Consider the following 24210-nt stretch of genomic DNA (forward strand, 5'->3'; position numbering starts at 1 on the left):
AAGTAATATTAGTACCACAAGGAAATCTCTAGTGGTCCTGTGGAATATTCTATCTCAACTATGGGCAATGGCAGAGCTAGGACAGATGATTTGAATACTTTGAATTATCCATGGCCCAATTCAGATTTTGAGACGTATACATAACATGGAAAGAAGCACCAGCCACAAACCAGAATACTACTAAAGGGAAAAGGTTGATGAATAAGAAAGTGTACTTAGCCTTCTCAAAGACAGTATGTAGTTTCGTTGAAGAACAGAGTGAAAAAAGTTACATTCATACAGGAGACAAAACAGCAAGATGAAGATAATGGGGAATGAACATGTGCAGATTTATTCCCATAATAGAATGAAGGATCTCAAACAAAGATCAATGAAAATGAGGTAAAAGAGAATGAGTTACCTGAGAAGTCTGATGCTGGGAAATATAAAAGGATGATCAATTCATGAACAAAAGAGGCTATAGGAAGAAAGGCCTGATCTGGATAGAGGAGTAAGTTTATGGAAAGAGTGCAGGAAGCATTAAGAATAACAGTAAGAAGAAACAAGAAAACATGGTTTCAGAAAAAGTATAATGAACATGAAGTCAACAACCTAAACAGAGCATATGTAAAAGCACAAACAAAGCAAGAGAACAAGAAGAGGAGATCAGCCAAAAGTAAGGACTGGAAAAGATGGAAAGTACATGAAAAGAGACACCTGACAGAAGTGAGAAAGGCAAAAATTTTGTTGATAAAGTCACTTAATAGTGGACAATGACAAACCATTACTGAACAACCCTCTGAGAGGCTAAAAAGTGGGTCACAGTAGGATAGCTGGAGAGAGGAAGAGGTTAATGAACCAACCTGCTACTTCTGTTGATAAATGGACAAGAGGAATTGGACAAGAAAAAGGGTACACAACTGGATAGTCCAGCCCTTTGAGAAATGGACAGGAATAATCCTTAATATGATGATAAAAGAAAAGCATTCTTAGACAAAAAAGAGGCATGGATGGAGCAGGAGAGAAAATGGTGATGAAGCAAAGGAAGAGGTGGTCTGGATACCAAGAAATCAGAATTGTGCAGGTGGAAGAGGTGCCACCAAGTATATCTTACAAAGAGTGTTGCATATCAAATAAAGGATATGAAGGAGAAAAGGAACAGGTTGAGATGCATAAATAAAAAAGTGAGATCAATACCAGTTAAAAACATCAACTGTCAAGGCTAAAAAAAAAGAGAGTAAAGTTTAGCACTGAAAGTGGTAATGGCAGTGATGAGGGGCATACCCAACTGAGAGCAAATTCAATGGAAAAGCCATGGGTAGAGAGACCACTTCATGTTTAGAATCCCATTCAGGTGAAAAAGTAATACATTCAAAACTTGTGCCACACAACAAGCTACAAGAAACACCAAATGGGAACAAGTGCAAAAAATCAGGTCCACTGTAGAAAACCAAAAATTCCTGGAACAGGCACCCATCTAATTACTGATATAAGAAATGACAGTGGAATAGTTAGAAGAAATGGGAAAATGCTCAAAGGACAGTGAGAAGTTCAAGGATGTTGACATACAGTGAATGCTCATCTGGAGCTCACATGTAGTCATGTAGTCACTCAGAGATGTCACACCTAGTCTGAAAAAAAACCATCTGTGAAAAAATGGCAATCTAGTTGGCAGACAATAAAAGGATACCTACCATGGTGTGGGCATGGTTGATCCTCCAATACAAATTATCAAGAAGAGAAGAAAGAAGTTGCATAATAGACAACAACAGATCCAAAGAAAAGTTATACTGGAAGAGGCACATGTGCATGCAGCTTAAATTAATGAGAGGTTCATGAAGAAAAGTCCCAAAAGGAAAAATAAAACCTTGTTTATATGATGTAAAGAAGATCCACATATCTTGAAGAAAAGACATTCCATTAGTTACAAGTGAAATTGAATTTCATATATCTGTCTTTGAGTAATTTCTTTATTCTAACTGTAAACTTCTTCAAGTTAGTGACTTGTTTACTACCCTCATGACTATTACCTGGATATAAAATATATTTGAAATTGGATTTTAATTTGAACTCCAAATGACTAGTATATACAGCCTTCTGTTAATGTATAAAAAACATACAATATGTTGAAAAATGACTGTCATGACCTCCACAGATAACAAGCCACCAGAAATTAATAAAGTAGGCAGGATTTTCTTTTTTGTTTGTGCACTAATAAAGAAAAATAATGAAACTTTTTTCAAAGAAACTTAAAGTTATGTAAAGAAAAAGAATAAAGTGCTTTCAAGAATTATTGCAAAAAAGATTGTATCACCCTCCTATTGGTGAAGAGCAATTGACACATGGTAACATCATCATACACCAGCACAGTTCACATTAAACAAATGATGTTTAGATAGCAGTTAAAGTAAGGTTAGTGAAAGGTAATTCTCAGAGGTAGATGCAGAGATAATCAAGTTATTCTACTCAAGTATCATTTAAGATTGGTTTTTGGTTGGTTGTTTGGCAATTTATGGCATAAAGCAACCAGGGTATCTGTGCCAAACAATGAATAAAAAATTAAAAGTAAAGACAAATTATTAAAATTTGTAAAAAGAAATCACGTTAAAACAAAACAAAGTTAATTTTTTAAATTGAAAAACTTAAATAGCATAAAAATGTCAATAGTCTTTAAAAACCTAAAAACATTTGTAAGGTGGATAGTGTCACCATTGCCAATGACATTATCCAGGATCAGGGGTTAACCTTGAGATACAACTTGTCTTAAAATGGTGCCGCCTTTACAATTCAATGACGACATAACAAGAAATTGTTCAGTCCTAGATAAAACAAAACGATGAGTTAAAAAATCTGTGACCAATGCATAGTCTAGTTAGGACAACTTCTTTCTGATTCTCAAGGAAACAAGATGGCCAAAGTCCAATGGAGGGTTTTATCTGGAAAAGCTTAATTTTACATTGCTCACTCCAAGTTGAATGCCAACTGGCATGGAGCCAAGCCTTGAATACAAGACCATAGTCCATGTATGGAACAGGTACAGCAGTGATGGTGCCAGAGCAGATAGATTTAGCTACACTGTTAGCAAGCTCATTCCCATAAATACCAACATGGCCTGATATCCAGAAAAACTGGACAGAAGTAGATGTTAAAGAGAAATGGGCCAGTCGGTTTTGAATATTGGCAAGAACAGGGTGAGAACTAATGTGAAGCAATTACAGGGTCAGTAGAGAGCTAAGCAAGAGGATAGAAATAGTACAATTTGAGTACTGCTTACCTTTTATGTGATCCAGGGCAAGAGAAATGACATATACTTTGGCAGAAAACACAGAAGCTGCAGACGAGATTCTGTGTGCAACCACCAAACCACAACAAACCATGGAAAAGTCTACAGTCACCTGATTTCAAACCATTCATATGTGTAAGAATGGAAAGATGGTTCAAAAAATGTTCAGCAAATAACAAGACAGTATTTCCAATCAGGAGTATCTGCTTTTCTAAGATGACTCAAAGACAGGTCATATTTGGGGGCTGTAAGAAGCCATGGTGGGATGGGCTGACCAGTGGATACAGCAATGTTATCTAAGGACAGACCCAATTCATCCAACTGCACCTGGATGCGAAGGCCAAAAGGAGCAATGGCAGAATGTCTGTTCTGAAAAAGCATGGCCCACCAAGGAAGGAAAACACAACCCCAGGCAGAATGCTTTGGTAAGGAACAAAGTTTCGAAGCATACAGTAAAGACAGTTGAAAATGGCAGAGTTGTAAAGGAAGTTCATAAGACTCTGTGTATAAGCTCTGAACTGGGGAAGAGTCAAAAGCACCAGTGCATAACTGAAGTCCTTGATGATGAATGGGTTCCAGCATCTTCAAGGCCGAGGTCCTGGCAAAGCCACAGACCAGTGATCCATAGCCTAGTTTCAATCGAATAAGAGCACGATATATCTTTACCACAGAACATCAATCGGCTCACCAAGTGATGAAAGAGAGGACATGGAGGATGTTCAGTGCTCTTGTACATTTGACCCATAACTGTTTGATGTGTGGTATAAAGGTCAGCTTAAAATCAAAAACACAGGGACCACAGGTAACACAAATTCACTAATACAGAGTTCAGGATTAGGGTGAATACTAATGGTGGCAAAAATACATGCAAATGCTTTCAGAGAGAGTGAATTTAAAAACGTTTGCTGTAGTCCACTTCAGTAAACAATTGAGGGTAGTCTGTAGCTGCCACTCAGTATACTTCATGTTCGATGACTGACATGAGATGTAAAAGTCATCAACAGAAAGCCCATTTGCAACAGTAAGAGGAAGTTGTCCAGTGACAGCATTAATCTTTATACTGAAAAGTTCCTGCAGAAAAGAATGGGAAAGTGTCAGCCAATACAAACTTGGAATCACTAGTCCATTGAAACATTTTTAATACAAATAGACAAATGGCCATGTAACCCATAAAAATGGAGGTCTCACAAAATGCCATACCTCCAAGTCAAAGAATATTGATACAAGAAGTTGTCGTTTGAGATAGGCTTCTCTGATTGACATTTGAAGTCGAATTAGGTAGTCCATGGTGGAGCCCTGTCATCAGAATACACACTGTGTGGGCAAGAGGTTGTTTGATGCAAGGAGCCAAACAAGACAAGCATTAATTATCCTCTAATGTCTTACAGAGACAGCTCATCAAAGCAAATGGACAGTAGTTTGAAGAAATCTTGGGATCCTTCCCAGGCTTAGAGAAAAATAGGAAAATAGCTTGGCACCAAGCATCACGAACAACATTCTCTTGCCAGATCCAGTTAAAAACAATCAGAATAATAGCAAGAGAAGCAGGAGATAGATAGTGCAGCATTTAATAGTGTACATCATCAGGTCCGATCAGCATACTGCAAGACCAATGAAGAGCCAGTTTGAGTTCCACCAGTGTAAAGGGATGATTATAGTCATAGAGACAATCAGCTTCATAGGAAAGAGGTGATCACTCTGGTTGAGTTCTGATGGCTAAGAATGTAGAGGATGAAGCAGAAGTGCTAGATATCTGCCAAAGCTATCATCTAGAGTATCAGTGATGCTCCAGATATCAGCTACCTCCTGGCCATCAGAGAGCACGATTGAGAGGGGGAACAGAATTATATTGCCAACTGACCTTTTGATTCTTGCCCCATATGACTTTAAAGCTGATGGCTGTGAACATAATTCAAGAGTCCTTCTGGCTTTGACCTTTAACCCACCAAGCATGTGCACAGGCCTGCTAATAAGTGATGCAATTTGAGAGTGTGGAATATTTAAGAAAAGTATCCCAGGCCTGTTTTAGAGCCTTCTGTGACACAGGGAAGACAGAATTCCACCACAGATATGGATATCTTGGAAAACGTGTTAAGGTTTTAGGAATAAAATGAGCAGCTGCCTCTATAGTACAGTCAGTTACTGCTGCCACACAGTCATCTATTGATGGCTTACAGATGATAGGAGGATCAAGTTTTGCATGAGCAGTGAAAGAGGGCTAGTTTGCTTCATCTAGCTTCCGTTGGAACAAATGAGTCGGGTAACATCAACCACAGCCAGTCTCTCAAAAGTATAGGAAATTGATCACTGCCTCATGAGTTATTGTCAACCATCCATGGAAAGTGGGAGAACAGTGACAGGTAGCAAATTGAGAGATCAACAGCAGTAAAGGACTGACTAGGGGCATGAAAATAAAAATAGGAACCAGTATTGAAAAGAAAAAGGTTGTGGCCATAGAGCATAAACTCCACGGAACAACCCCTCCTCATCAATATCAGCACAATCCCAAAGGGGATTATGTCCATTAGTTTGCCCCAGGATTAAAAGGGGAGACAGCAACTGTTCAATGAGAACATCAAAGTCTAACTGATCATAGATCTCTTCAGAAGACAAGTAGGATGGAACAAAGAGTAATGTTACAACTCAAGGAAACACGGATGGCTACAGCCTCCAAGGGTGTGTTGAGTGGCAAAGACAGGGTGGGCACATGCTGATAAACCAACAGTGCCACCACTGCATGCACTTGTCCATCACACAGCCTGCCACTTCTGTAAAAAGAAAACTGCCAAAAAGTGACTGTACAGGCAGTTTTCAGAAATATTTCCTGTAAGGAAAGACAGACAGGATGGTAGGAAGCCATCAGTGCTTTAATGTCATCCATATTAGAATGTAAACCTCAACAGTCCCATTGTATCAAGGTGACCATTTTTATTTGTGTGTAGGCAAATTGGGTGGAGAGCCCTTTTGTTTATGACTACTTCATTTTTTTTAGTCTTTATTTGAGGGAGGTTTGTCAACCTCCATGATCCTGCACTAGGTTGATTGGGCAGGTCTTTTTTTGTTGGAAGAGAATTCCAGCAACTAAGGACATGAAATAATAATCGTTTTCCATCTTGGTGTAGGAGAAGATGATGTACCCAAGGAAATTCCCATACCCAGAGAAAAAGGAAGTGGATCTTGGGGTTTCCTGGAATGTATGTTAGGGACAGAGATGAGTGTTGATGTTGATTCATTAACGTTTTTAACCAAGGAGGTCAAAAGACATTTCATTTCATTTGATTCAGTAGCATATGTCCAAGTTGAAGTGGTGCACAGCAACTTTCAAGCCTCAGGGTAAGTATTGTTTTGAATCGTCTTGTAATGCTACACCTCTTCTTCTTCTAACTATTTAGAGCAACAAAGAAAGTAGGATAGGTGAGAGCCATTGCAACTGATGCAATGAGAAGCCTTTCCACACTCATAGACATCGTGGTCCTTGCAACCACAATGACCACACGTCAAGGAACCACGACATGATGTCTTCAAGCAACCAAACTGATGACACTGGAAACATCTGAGAGGGTTTGGAATGTATGGCTGCACCTTACCATTAAGATAACCTGTCTTGATGGTAGCATGTGGATACAATGAGGTAAATGTTAAAATGAGGACATTGGTTAGCATCATAATTCCATCTTTGAGAGTAGAGATATGCCTCATTGCATAAACTCCTTAGGTGGAAAAACCAATGAGAATCTCCAACTTGAGGATGTTCTTCACATCCCTCTCAAAAATAACTCCTCATGACAAATTCAAAGTAGCATGAGGCATTACCCCAATAAGTATATCCCAATCGCCTTTGGATACAAGAGGAATTCACTATGTTGAGATGTGGATGTTTCCACCAATATGTCACTAGATCAAAGCTTCTTTACTGACTTTGGAGAGCCAGCAAATCCCTCTAGTCCCTTGCAAAAAAAAGGGAGGCATCTGCTGTAAAGGGTTGTCTGAAAGAGAATGTAGTATAAGAAAATGGGGTACAGGGATTACAGATATTGAAGATTGCTGCTCAGAACCTTCTAGACATGGTCATTTACCTATGCACTGGTTTTTTCATTATTTTATATTAATTTTTTTATTTGAAGGGTCCATGATAAAAAAAAAGAATTTTGCAGTGCCCACTGACCCCACCCACCATTGAGCCCTATGAGGGAATGCATTACAATACCAAACAAGGACACTGTAGAAACACCAGGATTTTGTGACCACTATATCCAAACACCGGCATCAGATACAATGTCCACAACACCTATCGAGAACATCCAACACTGATACTTGGTTGAGCCTAGCCCAAGTAGACAAGCCGATTGGACCTGGAGAGGCCACTGCAAGTCTAGAAGAATTCAAGACCTAAGTGGCGTGTTAGGGTTTGTCCCCTCAATCACCAAGATCCTCTTTCCTCCCCTTCATGGGTCACCACACACTGCAAACACATGGGTGAATGTTTATATCCCAGAGGAGGTAAACTGAAACAATGTAACCTTCTCTAGGAGGTCCCCTCACCACATACAGAAATCTACACTGAGGAGTACCATCTGAGAAAAATCAAATTATCAAGAGCTTGTGCCAGAGCTATGTCTAAGAACTTATAATAAACATATGTTATTAAGTCCATGTAGACAACAGACAATCCACATTAACAACACTTGATATTTATAAATATGCTAGTGTACAATGAGAATCAAACCATTAAATTAATGTAAACATGTCTCAAAATGTTTCAGATGACAATAATAATAAAGAAAAACCAGCTTATTACTTATAACTACATTCCATGACAGATTCAATATAATCCATTCCCAAGTACATCAGTAGTAAACAAACACTGGTATTTATGAATAGAACCATATTAAAGTTGCATACACATGTGCTTAACATCACAAATGTATGTCAATAATCTCCTATGTGGTTCAAATAAAAATCATACCTGCCACGCTGTATCAATATATAGACTGGCCAAAACAGAACAGCAACGTTTTTTTTTTCCACTGATTAATATCACACAGTGAGAAACCATTAAAGAACTTTCTGTAATTACTAAGGCAAGGTACCTTGCCATAGGTAAAATGAGAGTAAAAATCTTCAAGCTCTATATTTTGACAATGCAATATTAAAATCCAAGAACAAAGAAATTTACAACACTAAAAAACAATTCCCTTCCAATATCAAAATAAATATACAAATCTAAAAAAAATACAATTTTACAGAGCAAACTTTCAATATGAACATAATCTACACAAGCTGAGAAACAAATCAAACTTAGAGACAACATTTCAGCTTTAACTTGCAATATAGAAGGTTCAACAGACTCAAATTCATGAAACAATCCATCAAATTACTGTACATGTATAAACCAAAAGACAAATCTATTTTATAAAATATATTTTCAATATGATTTTACAATAACATAATAAAATTTAAAATAAATCACCATGCAAAACACATTTTCCCCACATATTTTTATACCTTTCCAGAACTTTTGTTTTCTTACGTGTCATCATTTTGACAAAAAAAAGGAAGATGTGCTCATATATAATCATACAGCAGTGTATCACTGAACAGAACCAAAAAGGACCACAAATTATAATAATACTTTATTTCCTCAAAAACAAAAAATAATAAGAAAAACTCAAACATGACATTGAATCCTTAGTAAACAGTGATAATACAATGGGCTTCCTAAATTAACAAAAAAAACTGCAGTCACCATAGCTAATTCATAGTACTTTCAGGTATGCAATACACAAACTATAAAACAAACAAGTTTATAGAACAATCTTCAAAATAATGTTATATTTTAAAATCTGCTAAAACCATGATTGAAAGTATTAAACCCTTGGGTAATATTTCAATTTATCCACAAACCTTTAAGACTACTACTGTACTTTCATAAGTCTAATAACAAGGGAAATAATTGTAATGATACACATTAATTCATTAGGAAGTGAAATATTAATAACAACCTTTCTCTTAAATCATCTGAAAGAATATCCAAGAATTCTTTCACAGTATGAGGATCTCCAGCAAGACTTCCTCTTACTGCCCGGTGAGCATAGGTTGGAAAACCACACAAGTTTGCAAGCTCATTTCTAGAGATCAGTAGTTCATCAAGAAGTTTTGCTTGATGACTGTCAGGAAAGAGGTAGATTTTATAAGCTGCTTCTCGCACCTGTAAGAGTACAAAAACAACTAGTAATTATATAAATTTGCTTTAAAATTAATTAGATGCAAGGACCCCACACCATTCAGTGTTTACAGTTTGAGTATTAAGCAACAAAATAAAAAACTTACTTCAAAAGCAACATTAAACTTACAAATAAATCTATGCTGTCTTATTTGCCTAAATAAAATTTAGTATTCGCCCAAATGTAAAATGGTGCTTTTCCAAATCAATGGGAGCAAAAGTTTCATATGTCAAAACTCATATCTCCATCCGATGGAAAAAAATACGATCCAGGATATGAAAAATGAAAATTATTTGTCCAGGAGGGTAAACATATTTTTACTTGTCCTCAGGTAGAGAACTATCTAAATTTCATGAAAATAAAACTTGATTAAACTTATTTTACTGCAGCTTTAATCATGATTTATCTTTATAAATGTTAAATCTATTAGAAATGTATATTGTCTATGAAAGTCAATAAAATACATGACAAAAAAATTAACTGTTTTACTCTTTAATTTTGGCAAATATGAAATAAATACAGACAAAAGTAATTTGACACACAAAATTAAGACAAAAACAACAAAAGCTTTTTTGACTAGTGTAATAGATTAGAGTAAATTAGTATGGTGACTATATCAATTTTTAAATTATTGTAACCAGGTAAATTGAAATATGAATCAAATTTATTGAGTAGGTATTAATTCTTAAAATGCTGATAGACAGTCTGACTAAACAGCATTATTTGTATGAGATAATAATGCAGTTTTCAAGTGGTATAGTCTGGAATCTTCTCATTTAGTAAGGAACTTCTCAGCCTCAATTAACAAGTTCACTATTCATGAAGTGATTTTGGCATTGTGTGCTCATCCATGTGCCAATAGCCAGGACCAGAATCTAGACAATGCTCTATTGTAACTAAAGCATTGAATTATTTGAAAGAAGTACCATTCACACTAACTTCCATGATGATGTTTAATGTGTCTTATTGTAGTGTAATAATTTTGAATAGTTCTCAATATTCATGGTTGAAAAGCCATTCTAAACACAAGCTGTACTGACTAAAATGGCCATCATTAATGCAACAGCATGCAAAATGTTGGCAAATTGAGTATGTTTTCTTACTAGTAATTTAACATAAACTTGGAATTAATATGAAGTTCTCATTTTTGATACATGGAGCTTGAATGACAAACAATCAAATACATTTTCTCTCTCTTCTTCCCTAAACACTGTAATAAAGTAGTCTAAAATACCTTGTATCTCTTCAGCTTCATAGTATACTAATTCCTGAATGTTATGTGGCCAGGTGCAGAAGTTGAACACTTCAACAGAATTACAGAATACTAGACTCTACAGTTTCCTAAATGTCACATCAATATAGAGCATAGCTCCATCAATCGTTTCAATATACTGAGGTTCACAGTCCCTTTCATCTATTCCTCCTTCTAGTTTTAAGTCTTTGAACATCCCATTCTCATGTTTAAAGAATATCTTAAGATTTGGATCTGGTATGGATTTGAGGCTTATTAGTTTATGCAAATCAATTGTCAATTTTAGGGTTGTTTCAATTAGGAGCATATATGTAATGCTTGTGAGATGGTACTGAGAGCATACACTGCTTCCTGCTCAATAATTGTAACACCTATTGGACTATAAGCATATATAGAAAAATATTTAATAGCAAAAATCTGTTCCATAGTCTCTAAATTTCTGTGTTCATGTGACTCAGTACTTTAGCCATGGGTGTTGACTTGGTTGCAGCTATTTGATTGTTGAACTACATTTTACAAGTGAAGCATTTGGTATAATGCAAACACTAAGAGTTTCAAGAAACAGTGTCTTACTTTATTCTACATAAAATATTATAGAGGGAAATGAGATATATATGATTCTTAAAGAGATAATCAAAACCTAGAGAAATACAGTAGACCAAAGATGGTTATAAAAAACGTGAACACTAACTAGCAAACCACATTACCAAGTAACGAGACAAACTTGCAAAACACTAAATGACTTTAGCTAGATGTACATTCCAGGCCTTGTTTGTTTTGTTTTTGAATTTCATGCTAAGCTACATGAGGTTTATTTGCACCAGCAGTCCCTAATTTAGCAGTGTAAGACAAGAGGGGAGGCAACTAGTCCTTACCACCCACCTCAAACTCTTGGGCTACTCTTTTACCAATGAATAGTTGGATTGATTGTAACATTATAACGTCCCCACAGCTGAAAGGGTGAGCATGTTTGGTGTGACGTAAATTCAAACCCACAACCCTCGAATTATGAGTCGATTGCCTTAACCACCTAGCCATGTGGGGTCATCCAGGCCTTGAAATAAGAACAGATTCCATGAAAGAAAGCAGGAAATGTGTATAACAGAATTCATCATTACAGGAAGCAACTTTATGAAAAAACAATTAATGGATTTTTAAGGAGAATCTACAAGGTATCTGTAAAAAGACTGAAGTTTAATGGTTTGTCTCTATACATTCCAAGTTAATAATCTTGAGTGTTTACATCAATGTCAATGAACAATTACCAAAAGATAGTTGCATGAAAACCAATTAACATGTGGTTGTGGTTTGGTAAAAGATTGTACTTGTACCAATTAAGCTGAACAAACTATTTGTCAAATTATATCAACTGCATTGATTGAGAAATAATAATGATATTGAAAAATGTCTAAAAACATCATGTCTTCCAACCTGGAGATACCTTGTTTCAGCTAATTCAGAATGACTAGTCAACCCGAGACTATCCAGAAGACAGCATGGCTATGTTACAAATATTTGAGAATATTTGTTGCACAAACTCTTGCAAGTAATGCTACCTCTGATCTAGTCTAACAGTGTTTCACTTTAATAATGTATAATGTCTGAAGAAATAAAAGTGAAAAATTATATCAAAGGTATTGTATGAAAGGATTTATTACATTAATAGATAAACTTTACAATGTTATATCCATATTAATGAAAACAATAAAAGGTCTGATTAATAAACATATCAGTATCAAAAACAAAGAGTTTGATAGTTTTGTTTTAGAAATATTTCAAGATAACATTTGAAACTTTGCATTAGAGGAATAAATCTATAGCTTGTAGTAAAAAGTATTTTGCATTTATGTTATAGCTGTCTCTGACTATGTTTTATTATTTCACAACATAAATTTGTTAAGTTGGTGGCTTGTATGAATAAACTAGATTTAAAATAAGTTCCTGTGAAGCTTACATAAAGTCAAATCTAACAACCATACCTACTGGCAATCTGTCATACATGTGCTTTACTCTTCTGATGGAATATTAATGTGTTTTTTTCAAAATCTTTTCTTGGTATCTCTAGTTCCTTTGAATAAGTGGTCTTCTGTATCAGCAAGTTTTGGAAAGTTTCGAATATACTTAAAGAACACGACACCTTCCTCATCATCATACTTTATCCATTCACATTCACTTTCCCAAGCTTCCTTAAATGGCCTTTTCCTTATCTCATCACCATACTTTTAGTTCAGCAATAATGTGTTAACATTAGATGCATTAAAAGTCTGAAGATTAAACTTGTCACTATCAGTTACATGATTGTTTTGATCACAAATGGGATGGTCTGATCTTGTCTTAGATTCCTCTGTCAGCAACAAATCTACTGTAACACTTGTTTCTGGTGGATCATTTTTATATACCAATTGTACATTACCTTTTGTTATGTTACTGCCACTACTAAAAAATCATGTAAATCAATCTGTAAATCTTTTGTTTTGATAATTTCAGGAGACACATTATATAACAGCACAATATCATCTGGTAAGCCTTGCTTTCATCAAGCCTCAAACATGCATAGTAAAAATATGGTAAGTAAATATAAGTTTTGCTATAATCAAAATTATGTTTATTTTCAAGGATGTTTCAACTTTTCAAGAGATTTGAGTCATTCAATAATTTTTACTCATATTTTCAGTTAGTTTCTGTGTCAAACAAAAAATTCAAATTCTAAAAGACTTGGATTAAATAATTAGATTTTGAATTATAAAGAGCAAATTAAAGAATTTAAACTTAGAGATGAATAAAAAACTGGCCTAGTGTACACAATTATGCACTCGACTAATGTGATTCAGTTATACATTATGGTATACTTATACCTAGAAAAAATTAATAAGTTTTAAATCTTATAATAACACAATAAGGAACATATGTGAGTAGGAAAGTAACACAATATGTAGGAAACTATAGTTAACTCTAACACTTTATTTAAAAAAATGTACTCAGTGCAATCCAGAAATAAATAGTAATGGAAACTTTTTCTATTTTTGACAAGTTATCCCTAATAGCAGCAGTGCATTCCACAATTTCGTTAAGAAAGAGTGTTTTCCTTTTTGCATCATTAGTTTGTTTTTTAACACTATCTGATTACTCAAATAATCAGTCTCATATCAGACCTGGAAAAAATGTTGATATAGTAGGTACTCTATTGAAAACATACTTCTGTTATATAAAATATAATACATATAAAGCTTTGCAATTTTTATTCAACCAGACAAATATGTACGTTTGAAAACATACTCATCCTCCAGTAAAATACACTTGTCCCAGATATTATGATGGACAATTTTTGCAAACACTAGAACTCTCAGAAAAAAACTGAAGTCCCAAACATCAACAAAAACAAATGTTGTTTATAAAAGTAAATCATTCAAGAGGTTATACAAAAAAGTTATTCAAGAAAATGTACCTTTTGGAGAATAAAAATAACAAGATAAGTATTATACATTAAACTATTATGTACTACAAAATATGCAAACATGATATGGTCCTGTCTTGCCAATTGTTAACAAAACATTAGCATGTATTCATGAATACTTTCATTTTAATTAAACTGCAAAAACTGTGACATTGTCTATAAATATTTGATACATTAAACAAGCACATATTGCAGTTCAGTCTGAAAATAGAACTATGATTACTACAATGTAAGTGACGCATCTAAGTATTAATTGGCAGTCTGGCTTGGAGAATAACAAAACATGAAACTTTAGCCTGTTTCCATTTGAAGCACTACCACCATAAACTGAAGCCATATGAAAATGATAATATTCTGATAATATATTACAACATGCATTTTTAAATACTTGAATTCAAGTTTTGCTGTCTTCATTTTAAATAACATCTAAAAAGTCTTTATACACTTTAAATAAATGTATACACTTTTAGTGAATACTACATACATTGGTATTCAAAACTTTATTCATTCTAAAAACTGTGTAGTTGACTTATGCATGAGAATTTCCAAGTATCATTTTTCTTTACACTGACACAGAAGTAGTTCTAGGTGTCCAAGTTCATAAATCTCTTTAAATGTGTAATTTGAAACTTTATCATACATTTAAATGATTTTATAACAACAGTTTACATAGTATAAAGTGAATGGTGAAATGTAAACAATTTAAGTAAATTATAAATTATAAAAGTTGTACCACAATTTTCATATTAAAAGAACTTTCAAACACAAACTACATATTCATAAAGTGCAATATACTTGTTTTATATATTTGCTTTGAATGAAAAACAAACCACACCACTTAAAAATACAATAATTAAAGTCAGAACCACTTAACTATTAAGAAGTCTGAGATGCATTACTTTACTTAAAGAGCAGTTTTCCCATAAAATAGCATGTACAACACACTGCATCATAAAAATAACTTTTTAGAGTTGTTTCATCATTCTCAATCTGTAATCTTCAGTAAACTATATTAACTTAATCACAAGTTTTTATAATAAGTCATAAAACTACACACATCTAGCACTTTTATTACAAGTGATCAGTTTTCTTTCTCCAATAACAAAAACTTTCCAGCATCAGAGTCATTTGCCTCTGTTAACTATTCAGAAACTGTCACAAAGATGTGGAAACTTAAAACTAACACTGATCAATCAGAACTAATAAAACAATACAACTTAAACTATATTTCACCATTGCTTTACTATATATAATTTATTTTCATGTATTTTTAGGCGAAATAAAGATTTGAAATATAATTTACACTACATATTTTTGAGAGCTGAACAAAATACGGTACCTATTTACAAAATTAATGCATTATAAATATGATACTCTAAATTGTTAAGCCTTCCATTGATAACAGGATAATCAAAAGCATTTAATTTATGCAATGCTAAAAATATTGTTTAGAACTCATTTTTAAATGTAAGATATGAATTTACATTGTACAAATTTTAATTAACATATTGGAAGTATCATGAAATGTTCAAGTTAGTAAACAACTAGCATTCTACTCAATTTACATATAGCATCAAAAGTAGCTGAAACTAATTTGTACATCAACAAAAGGAATAAATGATATTCTACAAATTTGAAAATCAATTTTAATTATAAAACCACCTTCTAACACACTTGCAGATTAAACACATTGAACTAACAAATAATATGCTCGTATATCAGTTTCACTGTAACAAACAATTACAACTAAGACAAACTTACCAGGTCATTCTCAGAATCAGCAAACAGGCCTGTGACCAGAATACTATCCCCTTCTATTGAAAAGCTATGAAGAAAAATTCACATATATGCAAAATAAATAGTTTTCACATTTACTACAGAACTGCATCATATGTTAAACAATAACAATCATTCAGTAGTAAAAGGTTTGTACAATCATTGCACCTGAGAGCACTAGCAATACTTATCTAGACTGAGTATAGGGTGTAAAAGGTAACCAGAAAATTGTTTAACTTTAATTAAGATCCATTATTATTTGTAACATACTAAAATCTGATACATTTTCTAATTAGTTTTTAAATAATAAAATCATGTACATTAATAATGCTTCTTATTTTTTGCTCTGTTAATGTTTTCTCCAACCAATACCACCTTAAATAGAAAATAATTTACATTCTGACAAAAAATAGTGAACTGGATGGTTAGTAGAATTTGCTAAATCATAAATCATAAAGCTTATTCATTCATCATATTCATCTAATCAATCAAAAATAATAATAAAAACTCATAATGGCAATATTTTTATTACTGGATAGTTGGAATAATTGAAAACAACACTAATTAGACACACTAACTTTGTTTACTTTATTATTTTCATGACATTAATCAATTTGTTCTAAATTGTGATTAGTAAAAAGTTGGAATAATCAAATATGTAATAATAACTGGAAATATTAATTGATTATTTACATGAGAATCAATTTAATCATAAATCTATTTAATTAATTATTTCATATAACACTACTGGTGAAACTGACAATCACAGTTATATAAAAAAGTCATCAATGGTACTTAAAATGTATATTCTACATTTCCAATAAACTGACCCTTTCCTTGAACTACAAATTATTATTTTATTAAAATCTCATTGCATTTTGTAAAATTTAGTAACACATGTGAAAGAGAAATATTCATAGTGCATACTAGGAATGCATTCATATAAAATGTGTTGACAGCAATCTATAAATTTATTTTAGTTAACAGAAAATACACAAATAACATATTCATGCACAGTAACAAAATAAACATATCTACTAATTCACCTTACTTTTACATATAAATGAGAATAATTTTGAAAAATATAAAAATATTTAAATAATACTTTGAAGAAAAAATTATGACACGCAATATTAAACAATCAAAATATCTTAAAATTATTTGTATTTACTTGTTGTTTTACAAACTTAATGTAAAAACTGCTTCAGTTTAACACCTATTTCTTTACCTTATTAAACAGAATTTACTATTCTTAGAAAGTTATCACTTTATTACAAATATTCTTACCACTGTCTTATGTTTTCGGGTAACTGAGATTTCAGTACAGCTTTAGGCTGATTGGTTCCATTCATAAAATGAGAGCCAATATGAAGGATGTATTCATTCAGTTCTACAGCTCTTTCTCTCTATTAATTAAAATAAATAGTTTGAGCAACTGAACAGCTTGACACAATGTAAAAATCTAATTTTCTTTTACAGTAAACTGCACTGTATCCACATTGTTTGTACTTTGTTGTAATCTCCATATTTACATTGCTAATAAACCATGTTATTTTGCAATAAAATAGGAATTTGATTATTTGACAGATTCTTATCTTCATGTGCAAACTGACTGGAGATCATACAATTATTATTCCATACATAACATAGGTAAATTACACGTCTTCATCATATGTACATTGAATTATCACATTCATTGTATACAAATGCTGATTAAGTTATGCTGATCTGAATATGCTACTGACATATAAAATAAACTATTCCAATGTAAAATTTGACTCTAGACCAGACTACTTACACAGTAAATGGAAAACATCATGTAAAAACTACGTTCTAAGCAGAATGTTTTTACACTGGATGATTTTTATAAATATGGAAAAAAGTATATTTATGCCAAAATTAGCTCACCCTTTGTGATACCTCACTATCCATGTTATGAATTTATAAGAATTTCTTTTACTAGAGAATGTCTATAAGGTCATGAAAATAAAAGTTAATATAAAACTAAAATTGAATTAAGCAAAAACCTTGATAATGTAATGGTATATTGAAAACATGATAAGGATTTTCATTTAAACAAAATACTGTCAATGCCTGTCTTTATAAACATGACAACTTCTGAATTTAATACAACTGCCAGGAAAATGTAATATAATGATACTTATTTTACATAAATTAAATAATATCTGAACAAAAAATAATCTTTGTGAAATACAATACCATAACATCATCTACATGAATTCCACTTTGCTCAAAATCAAATAAAAATAGTTCAGCTACATGTTCATCAACTGGATTAGTTGGGACAATATCACATTCCTGTGTCACTTTCTTCAAAGCATTATACAGTTCACAATTTGTATTCAACCTGTAATTATGGAAATACCGGAAACATTTCAATTCTTAACAAGTTATACAGTTTGAAATATTTCAAAATGTACTGTTTTTATATACATTATTCAAACTTAAAACTTTAAATATATCATCAACTACAATATCATAGGCATTAGTTAATCACACTATAAATCCCTATTCTGACTCATCCAAATGTAACTATGTAATAGCATGAAGCCAAAATAGGGATTTGTAGTTTGAGTTACCAAACAATACAAATAATAATACCAGCCTTTTTTTGATTCATCAATCATTTGTAAAACATAATTTACTTCTTAAACGTATTATAAATTTAATTAATGTAAAAACTTTTATAAAAGTTTGCAGACTATTTTTATGCCTATTCTAAACAAGATTTGAAATAATTATCTAAAATAATTACAGCACTGGAATTATTAAGGATTTAACTTTGGTTCCAATCTAGTTATAGTATTGATTTCATTACTGCTAATGACTATTTTATTACTTATCAAATTACACCCAAAACAATCATCTTTACAGAATGTCATATTTTGGCCGATTATATATTTGAAGAGTATGATTCATAATTCTGCAAAAATGAAGAGTGAGTTCTTTTAGCCATGTCTTGTAGAAATAAATAGTAGTTTTACAACAAAATGGAGTAAGATACATATTTTTTTCTATTCATTTACATTTGACAACACAATGGCTGGTACTAGTATTCTATAAGAATGATGATCCAGTTCCTGTGCTATCCTTGCAACTACTTCCTCTATTATCAGTTACATAAAATGTTATAGCCATTATTCTTTGCTAATACCAAATATTGCATTTTTCACTGTTAAAAATTTGTGGAGTGACTGAGATGTCAACTTTAAAATACAATATTGACAAACTTTCTACTATAGGTGGATGTCTACTTCAAATACCAAGTTTAAACAGATAAAACTTGATGGCAGCTGTATTCAGGTGCACTAGATATTTGGTCAGATAGGGTTACTATGTGATTGCAGTTTCTTCAGACATTGGTTTCATGGAATAACTTGACATTTGTGAGCATTCATTAACTTCAAATATTTATTATTTTCATAAAAGTATCAGGATGTACACTCAGCTTCATCGCAAAAACTTTTTGGATTTCTTACTTTGAAAATGAAGTCATTGTTTTAACTTAACTTTTAATGTAGTTACAGATCCTGTTACTGCTATGGACAAGATTGGAGTTACTCATCTTCAAAATATTCTGTCCTCTGATTCATCCTCATTTTACTACGAAAAACATCCTTCTAATGGAAAGAGCTGTGATAAAATAACAGCCATATGTCTAATTACTTTAAATTGATTGGTCAATGGCTGAAAATTTGTAGTGAATCACACATATAAATGCTTTTCAAAATATGTTGCCTGTGGTAATACAATTTGCATCTGCTATGACATTTTACTACACTATAAATATACTGAAACAAGCAAATTTCTCTTGAAATCTCAGTAAGGTTCTAAGTAATGTTTGGGTTTAACTATCTCATTAATTCTGAAGATGCAATATTCTACTGCACTGTGAATATCTTGATATAAGCATATTTCTTTTGACATCTCAGATCTGAACTTGAAACAGCAATCTTTTAAAAGAGTTTAGCTAGCTTGTTAAATATGAAGATGTGAAACTTTAATTTAAGGCTTAAAACAAAATGGAAAGTTGCTTGCAGTTTAAACACATGAAAATTATATGATGACACTTTCAGGAACTGAGAAAACTATATCCGATAACTTTTTCTCAAAGTAGGAAACTAACATATTCAGGGTTGCTAGCAATGAAAGACTAGTAGTAGTATTGGTCCAAACTGTTACTTCCCCTTGAGGGTATACAGAGAAAAAGAACACCAGACAAACAAAGTAGACTAATCCACATCTTTCTTTGTTTAGAAAAACTTTAAATTTACTTAGAAAGATTAATACATTTTTCTGGAGAAATATTGATTTACTCTGTTAAGCTATGGATTTCTTGTGCTTGTTACGAACCTGTAGAAACTGTTCTTACAGATTAGCGTTCATATGAAATTTGGTTGTCTAGTAATATTGGTCTCACGTTTTACTTCATATTTTTGCTTCTTACAGATATCGGAGTTTTACAGATTCCTCATTTCAAGCATACTGCTAGTGACCCCTTGAACACAATCTGTGATACTTTGTAAAGCAAACTAAACAATATGTAAGATCGACAAAGACAATAAGTACAAATAATTGTAAATAAATTCCCTAATATTCTTTTATTTTGTAATAAAATTAATACACAAAGCAAATGAACCAAACTGTATTCTTCTCACATATTTAATTATTATACATACATGCTACAAATTTCTTTTCTTTCTCACCAAAAATAAAACTGAAAAGAGAATCTGTGACATAGAGGACTGATGCTCTCTTTGATTAGCTGTAGCCTCCACTGTGAACTGTATACTTGTCTCTTCAATGATCATTAGCCCAGCCTAGGTCAATAAACCAACAAAATACAGTAAGGCCTCTTGTAATTGTGAAATGTAAATGGAGCTATTAAGGCCTTTTCAATCACTAATAAAGTAACCTAAAATAAGTTAATTTTTAAATATTGTTATGATTTATACCCAAATCATTAGACATCACAGATTCTCTTTTCAATTTTTTCTTTATTGAGAAAGAAATGTATATAATTATTAAATAGAGTATGGAATAATGAATTTAGGCACAATTCATAACATTATTCACACACTTAGTGTTTTATATTACTTTATTGGTGATTGAAAATGACTTAAAAACTCCATAAATATTATCAGAAATCACTGTTATAAGAGGACTAACTAAATTTCTTTGACATGCTTAAACAGGCAAAACTACAGTCCACAAGAAATGGTACAGCCAATCAAGGAGAGCATTGGCCCTCTAAATCACAGATTCTCTTTCCAATTTTACCTTCAGTGAAGAAAAAAAAAAAACCTTTAACACACGTGTGTGTGTGTAAATATTTGACATATAATATGAAATAATGATTTAAGCACAAATCATTATTCACACACCAAACATATTACAGGTTATTTTATAGACAAATGAAAACATTTTTACATCTTTCTTTGGCATTCTAAGTATTTTAGCACTTAATGCTGAATCCCTTTACACGAGCCTAGCCAATAATCCAAAACATTACCTGGGTTATAATCCTACAGAGGTGAATCCCCTACCACAATCTGTAACAGTATAGCATTTTACAATCATTTTATAAGATCTTTAAAGTTTGTAAAGCTTTGTTGTTTCCTTTATTATATATATTATAGCTATAGCCATGTTTTTGTCCACTAAGGCAAAAATTTCCATACTTTTGTCATATTTATCATGTTTATTAAAACTATATCCATTACTGTGTGTAGATAAATGACATACTCAATTTTAGTTGATGTAAGTTAATACTCTTTCTAGAAAGAAGACACTATGAGTGTAACTTTGTCAGTTCAAAATGTCCATACATGTATATTAAACCATCAAATAACAAAACTGTGTGAGATACCAGAAGTATGAGGTAGTATTATGTCTTAAAGACTGAACCCTAACTGAAACAGTTATCAGATGAGGGTGTTTGTCAACTAAAACTAACAAGTAGTATCATTCGAAAGATAACTGACCACTGTTGTGGTAATTAAGTTATACACTCAAAATATATTACTAACAAATACTTAGCCTTCTATCATAGTTATAACTATTCTCATTTTGACTGCCCTCTCTGGCATACATTTTTTGTCACTTGCCTTGAAACTCCCATCTAATTCCACATGTATTCCACAATGTTCAGCTGTGTTTAAGCATGTAAATTAACTTGCAACAGTTTTCCACCAGTAGGAATGTTACAAGCCATACTACTGAAGTGACTTCCTCTATGCAGTTTAACCCAATCTTCACTTAAAGATTTGACACAAAAGAGAACATTGGAAATAGAGATAAGTAGGAAATGTGAGAAGATATAAGTATCTATGAGAAATATATTTCCAGTGTATGAAAATACTAACTTCTAATATCCTTACTTACTTTTAAAGAGCACTCATGAAGTATAGTATCACTATATAGATAAAATACACTCATGGGAAACTACACCACATCTGAACAAGGTATGCTTTTTACCACATGGAGCTAACAGGTACGTTTTCGTAAATAAAGGGCAGAAAAAAAGTAAGAATTACATTTCTAAGGAAGAAGAGTGTGCATAGAATGGATAGGACATGTTAGATCATAAACAGGAGGTCAAACTGCAGTCCAGATCAGTAACACCTGGAGGAACTTGACCAGCTCCATAGCAGAAGTCCTCAACTATTCACCTACAGTCTCAGAACCAGAAGGAATGAGGAACCTCTTTTCATAGAATTTAAACCAACATGCATGCAAATACAGCACAACCTGCAACAATAAAACTTGGGAATATACATCTGGACAGTATGATAAAAGTGGAATTGTAACATGGAGACATAACATCCATTATGTTATAGGAGGAAGTTCCAGCTCACTCATACATGAGGACTAGCCCAGCTCCAACTCAATTTAATCACCCAGGAACCAATATCTTAGTGGTGGAAGGAAAGAGAGTTCCTAGCCCAAAGGACAAACTGCAAAATAAAAAAAAAATCAGTCCAAACAAGAAATGTAATTAATCAAATCACCATACTTGTGACAGGATAAGAGTCATAACTTCAAATACAGCAGAACACCACCACCCTACTCTCGACTAAGTGGAATTGTACACACACAAGAATTTTTCCATGATTCACCACCTGAGTGACTAAAAGCTTAGAAGTGGTAAGGACTTCAGTACTCCACTGGAAGAAGGGGAGGAAGAAACACATTGGAGATTCTGGAGGTACCAATCATGAGAGAAAGTATAATGGGTGACCATGAAACCCTATTTTGAAAAGCAGATCATTCTTGATTCAGAATCTAAGAAACACTAGACACAGCCAGCAAAATCTTTCTGCATTATTCATGTCAGTCTATGAGTGTATAGTACCATACAAACATATTTATGACAAAACATGTCATGAAGAATAACCTGCAAGATGTCTTGTAAAACAACCCATCTCCACTGTGAAAATGACAGACCTGTATATTTCGTGGTGCATACTTTGGATATCAGTATACCTGGACAGACATCATTCACCACAGTGGGATCTATTAACATGTAATGTAGGCACCTGGAAAAACAGATAGAGAAATGAAACAAAACAACTGCCCACTCAGAGTTGTACCAACATTTGTAAAATAATATCTACCTAAGCAGTAAACCACCAGATGGCAAAAGTAGTGCAACTCAAAAGTATGGATAACATAGAGCACAGACACAATCCAGGTCAGAGTTGAAGGAAGAGAGATAACTGGAAAGAAAAACACACAACAAAAATGAGAAGAGAAAAGGAAAAGTTGGTGACAGGATCACCTAATAGGTTGTAATGGATGAAAAATTCAGACCCTCATCAATCACGTAAAAAATCAGATACGTGAGTAAGGAAGAAACCACTCTGGATACACCAAAAACAGAATATTCTCTACTTATGTTGACACACAAACATGAATAAGGAATAGCAAGTGAGAGACAACATAGATACAACAAATGTAGACAGTCCCAAACCCCCTCACACAGGTCCAGACAAAAGCTATGCATAAAGCCAGAGTGTGGAGAGGGAGGGATGTTGGACCCCTGAGCAAGGTTCTTAGAGAAGGAACTGGAAGAGAAAGAGAGGTGAATGGAGGTTGGTCCTGGAAAAAATGTACAAGGAGGAAAACCATAGCTAACCTGCGCAAAAGAGTCACAAAACAGATCCAACACAGAATGGATTGGATGAGAGAAATTAATCAGTGTAAAAGATCATTCCTATTC

At 33.0% G+C, this 24210-nt stretch overlaps 1 protein-coding gene across 1 annotated transcript in view; it reads right to left on the reverse strand.

Moving 5' to 3' along the window:
* The window catches only part of LOC143222186 (mitochondrial intermediate peptidase), an 81944-nt gene that overhangs the window by 35183 nt on the left and 22551 nt on the right, over window positions 1-24210 (reverse strand). The window contains exons 4-7 of the mRNA XM_076448276.1: window positions 18189-18336; window positions 17256-17374; window positions 15954-16017; window positions 9265-9470 (exon numbers count right to left, since the gene is read on the reverse strand). Coding sequence (XP_076304391.1) covers window positions 9265-9470; window positions 15954-16017; window positions 17256-17374; window positions 18189-18336 — 537 coding nt within the window. The remainder of the gene's footprint in view (window positions 1-9264; window positions 9471-15953; window positions 16018-17255; window positions 17375-18188; window positions 18337-24210) is intronic.

The sequence above is a fragment of the Tachypleus tridentatus genome, chromosome 8, assembly GCF_004210375.1.
Source record: "Tachypleus tridentatus isolate NWPU-2018 chromosome 8, ASM421037v1, whole genome shotgun sequence".
In the NCBI taxonomy this organism is placed as follows: Eukaryota; Metazoa; Arthropoda; class Merostomata; order Xiphosura; family Limulidae; genus Tachypleus; species Tachypleus tridentatus.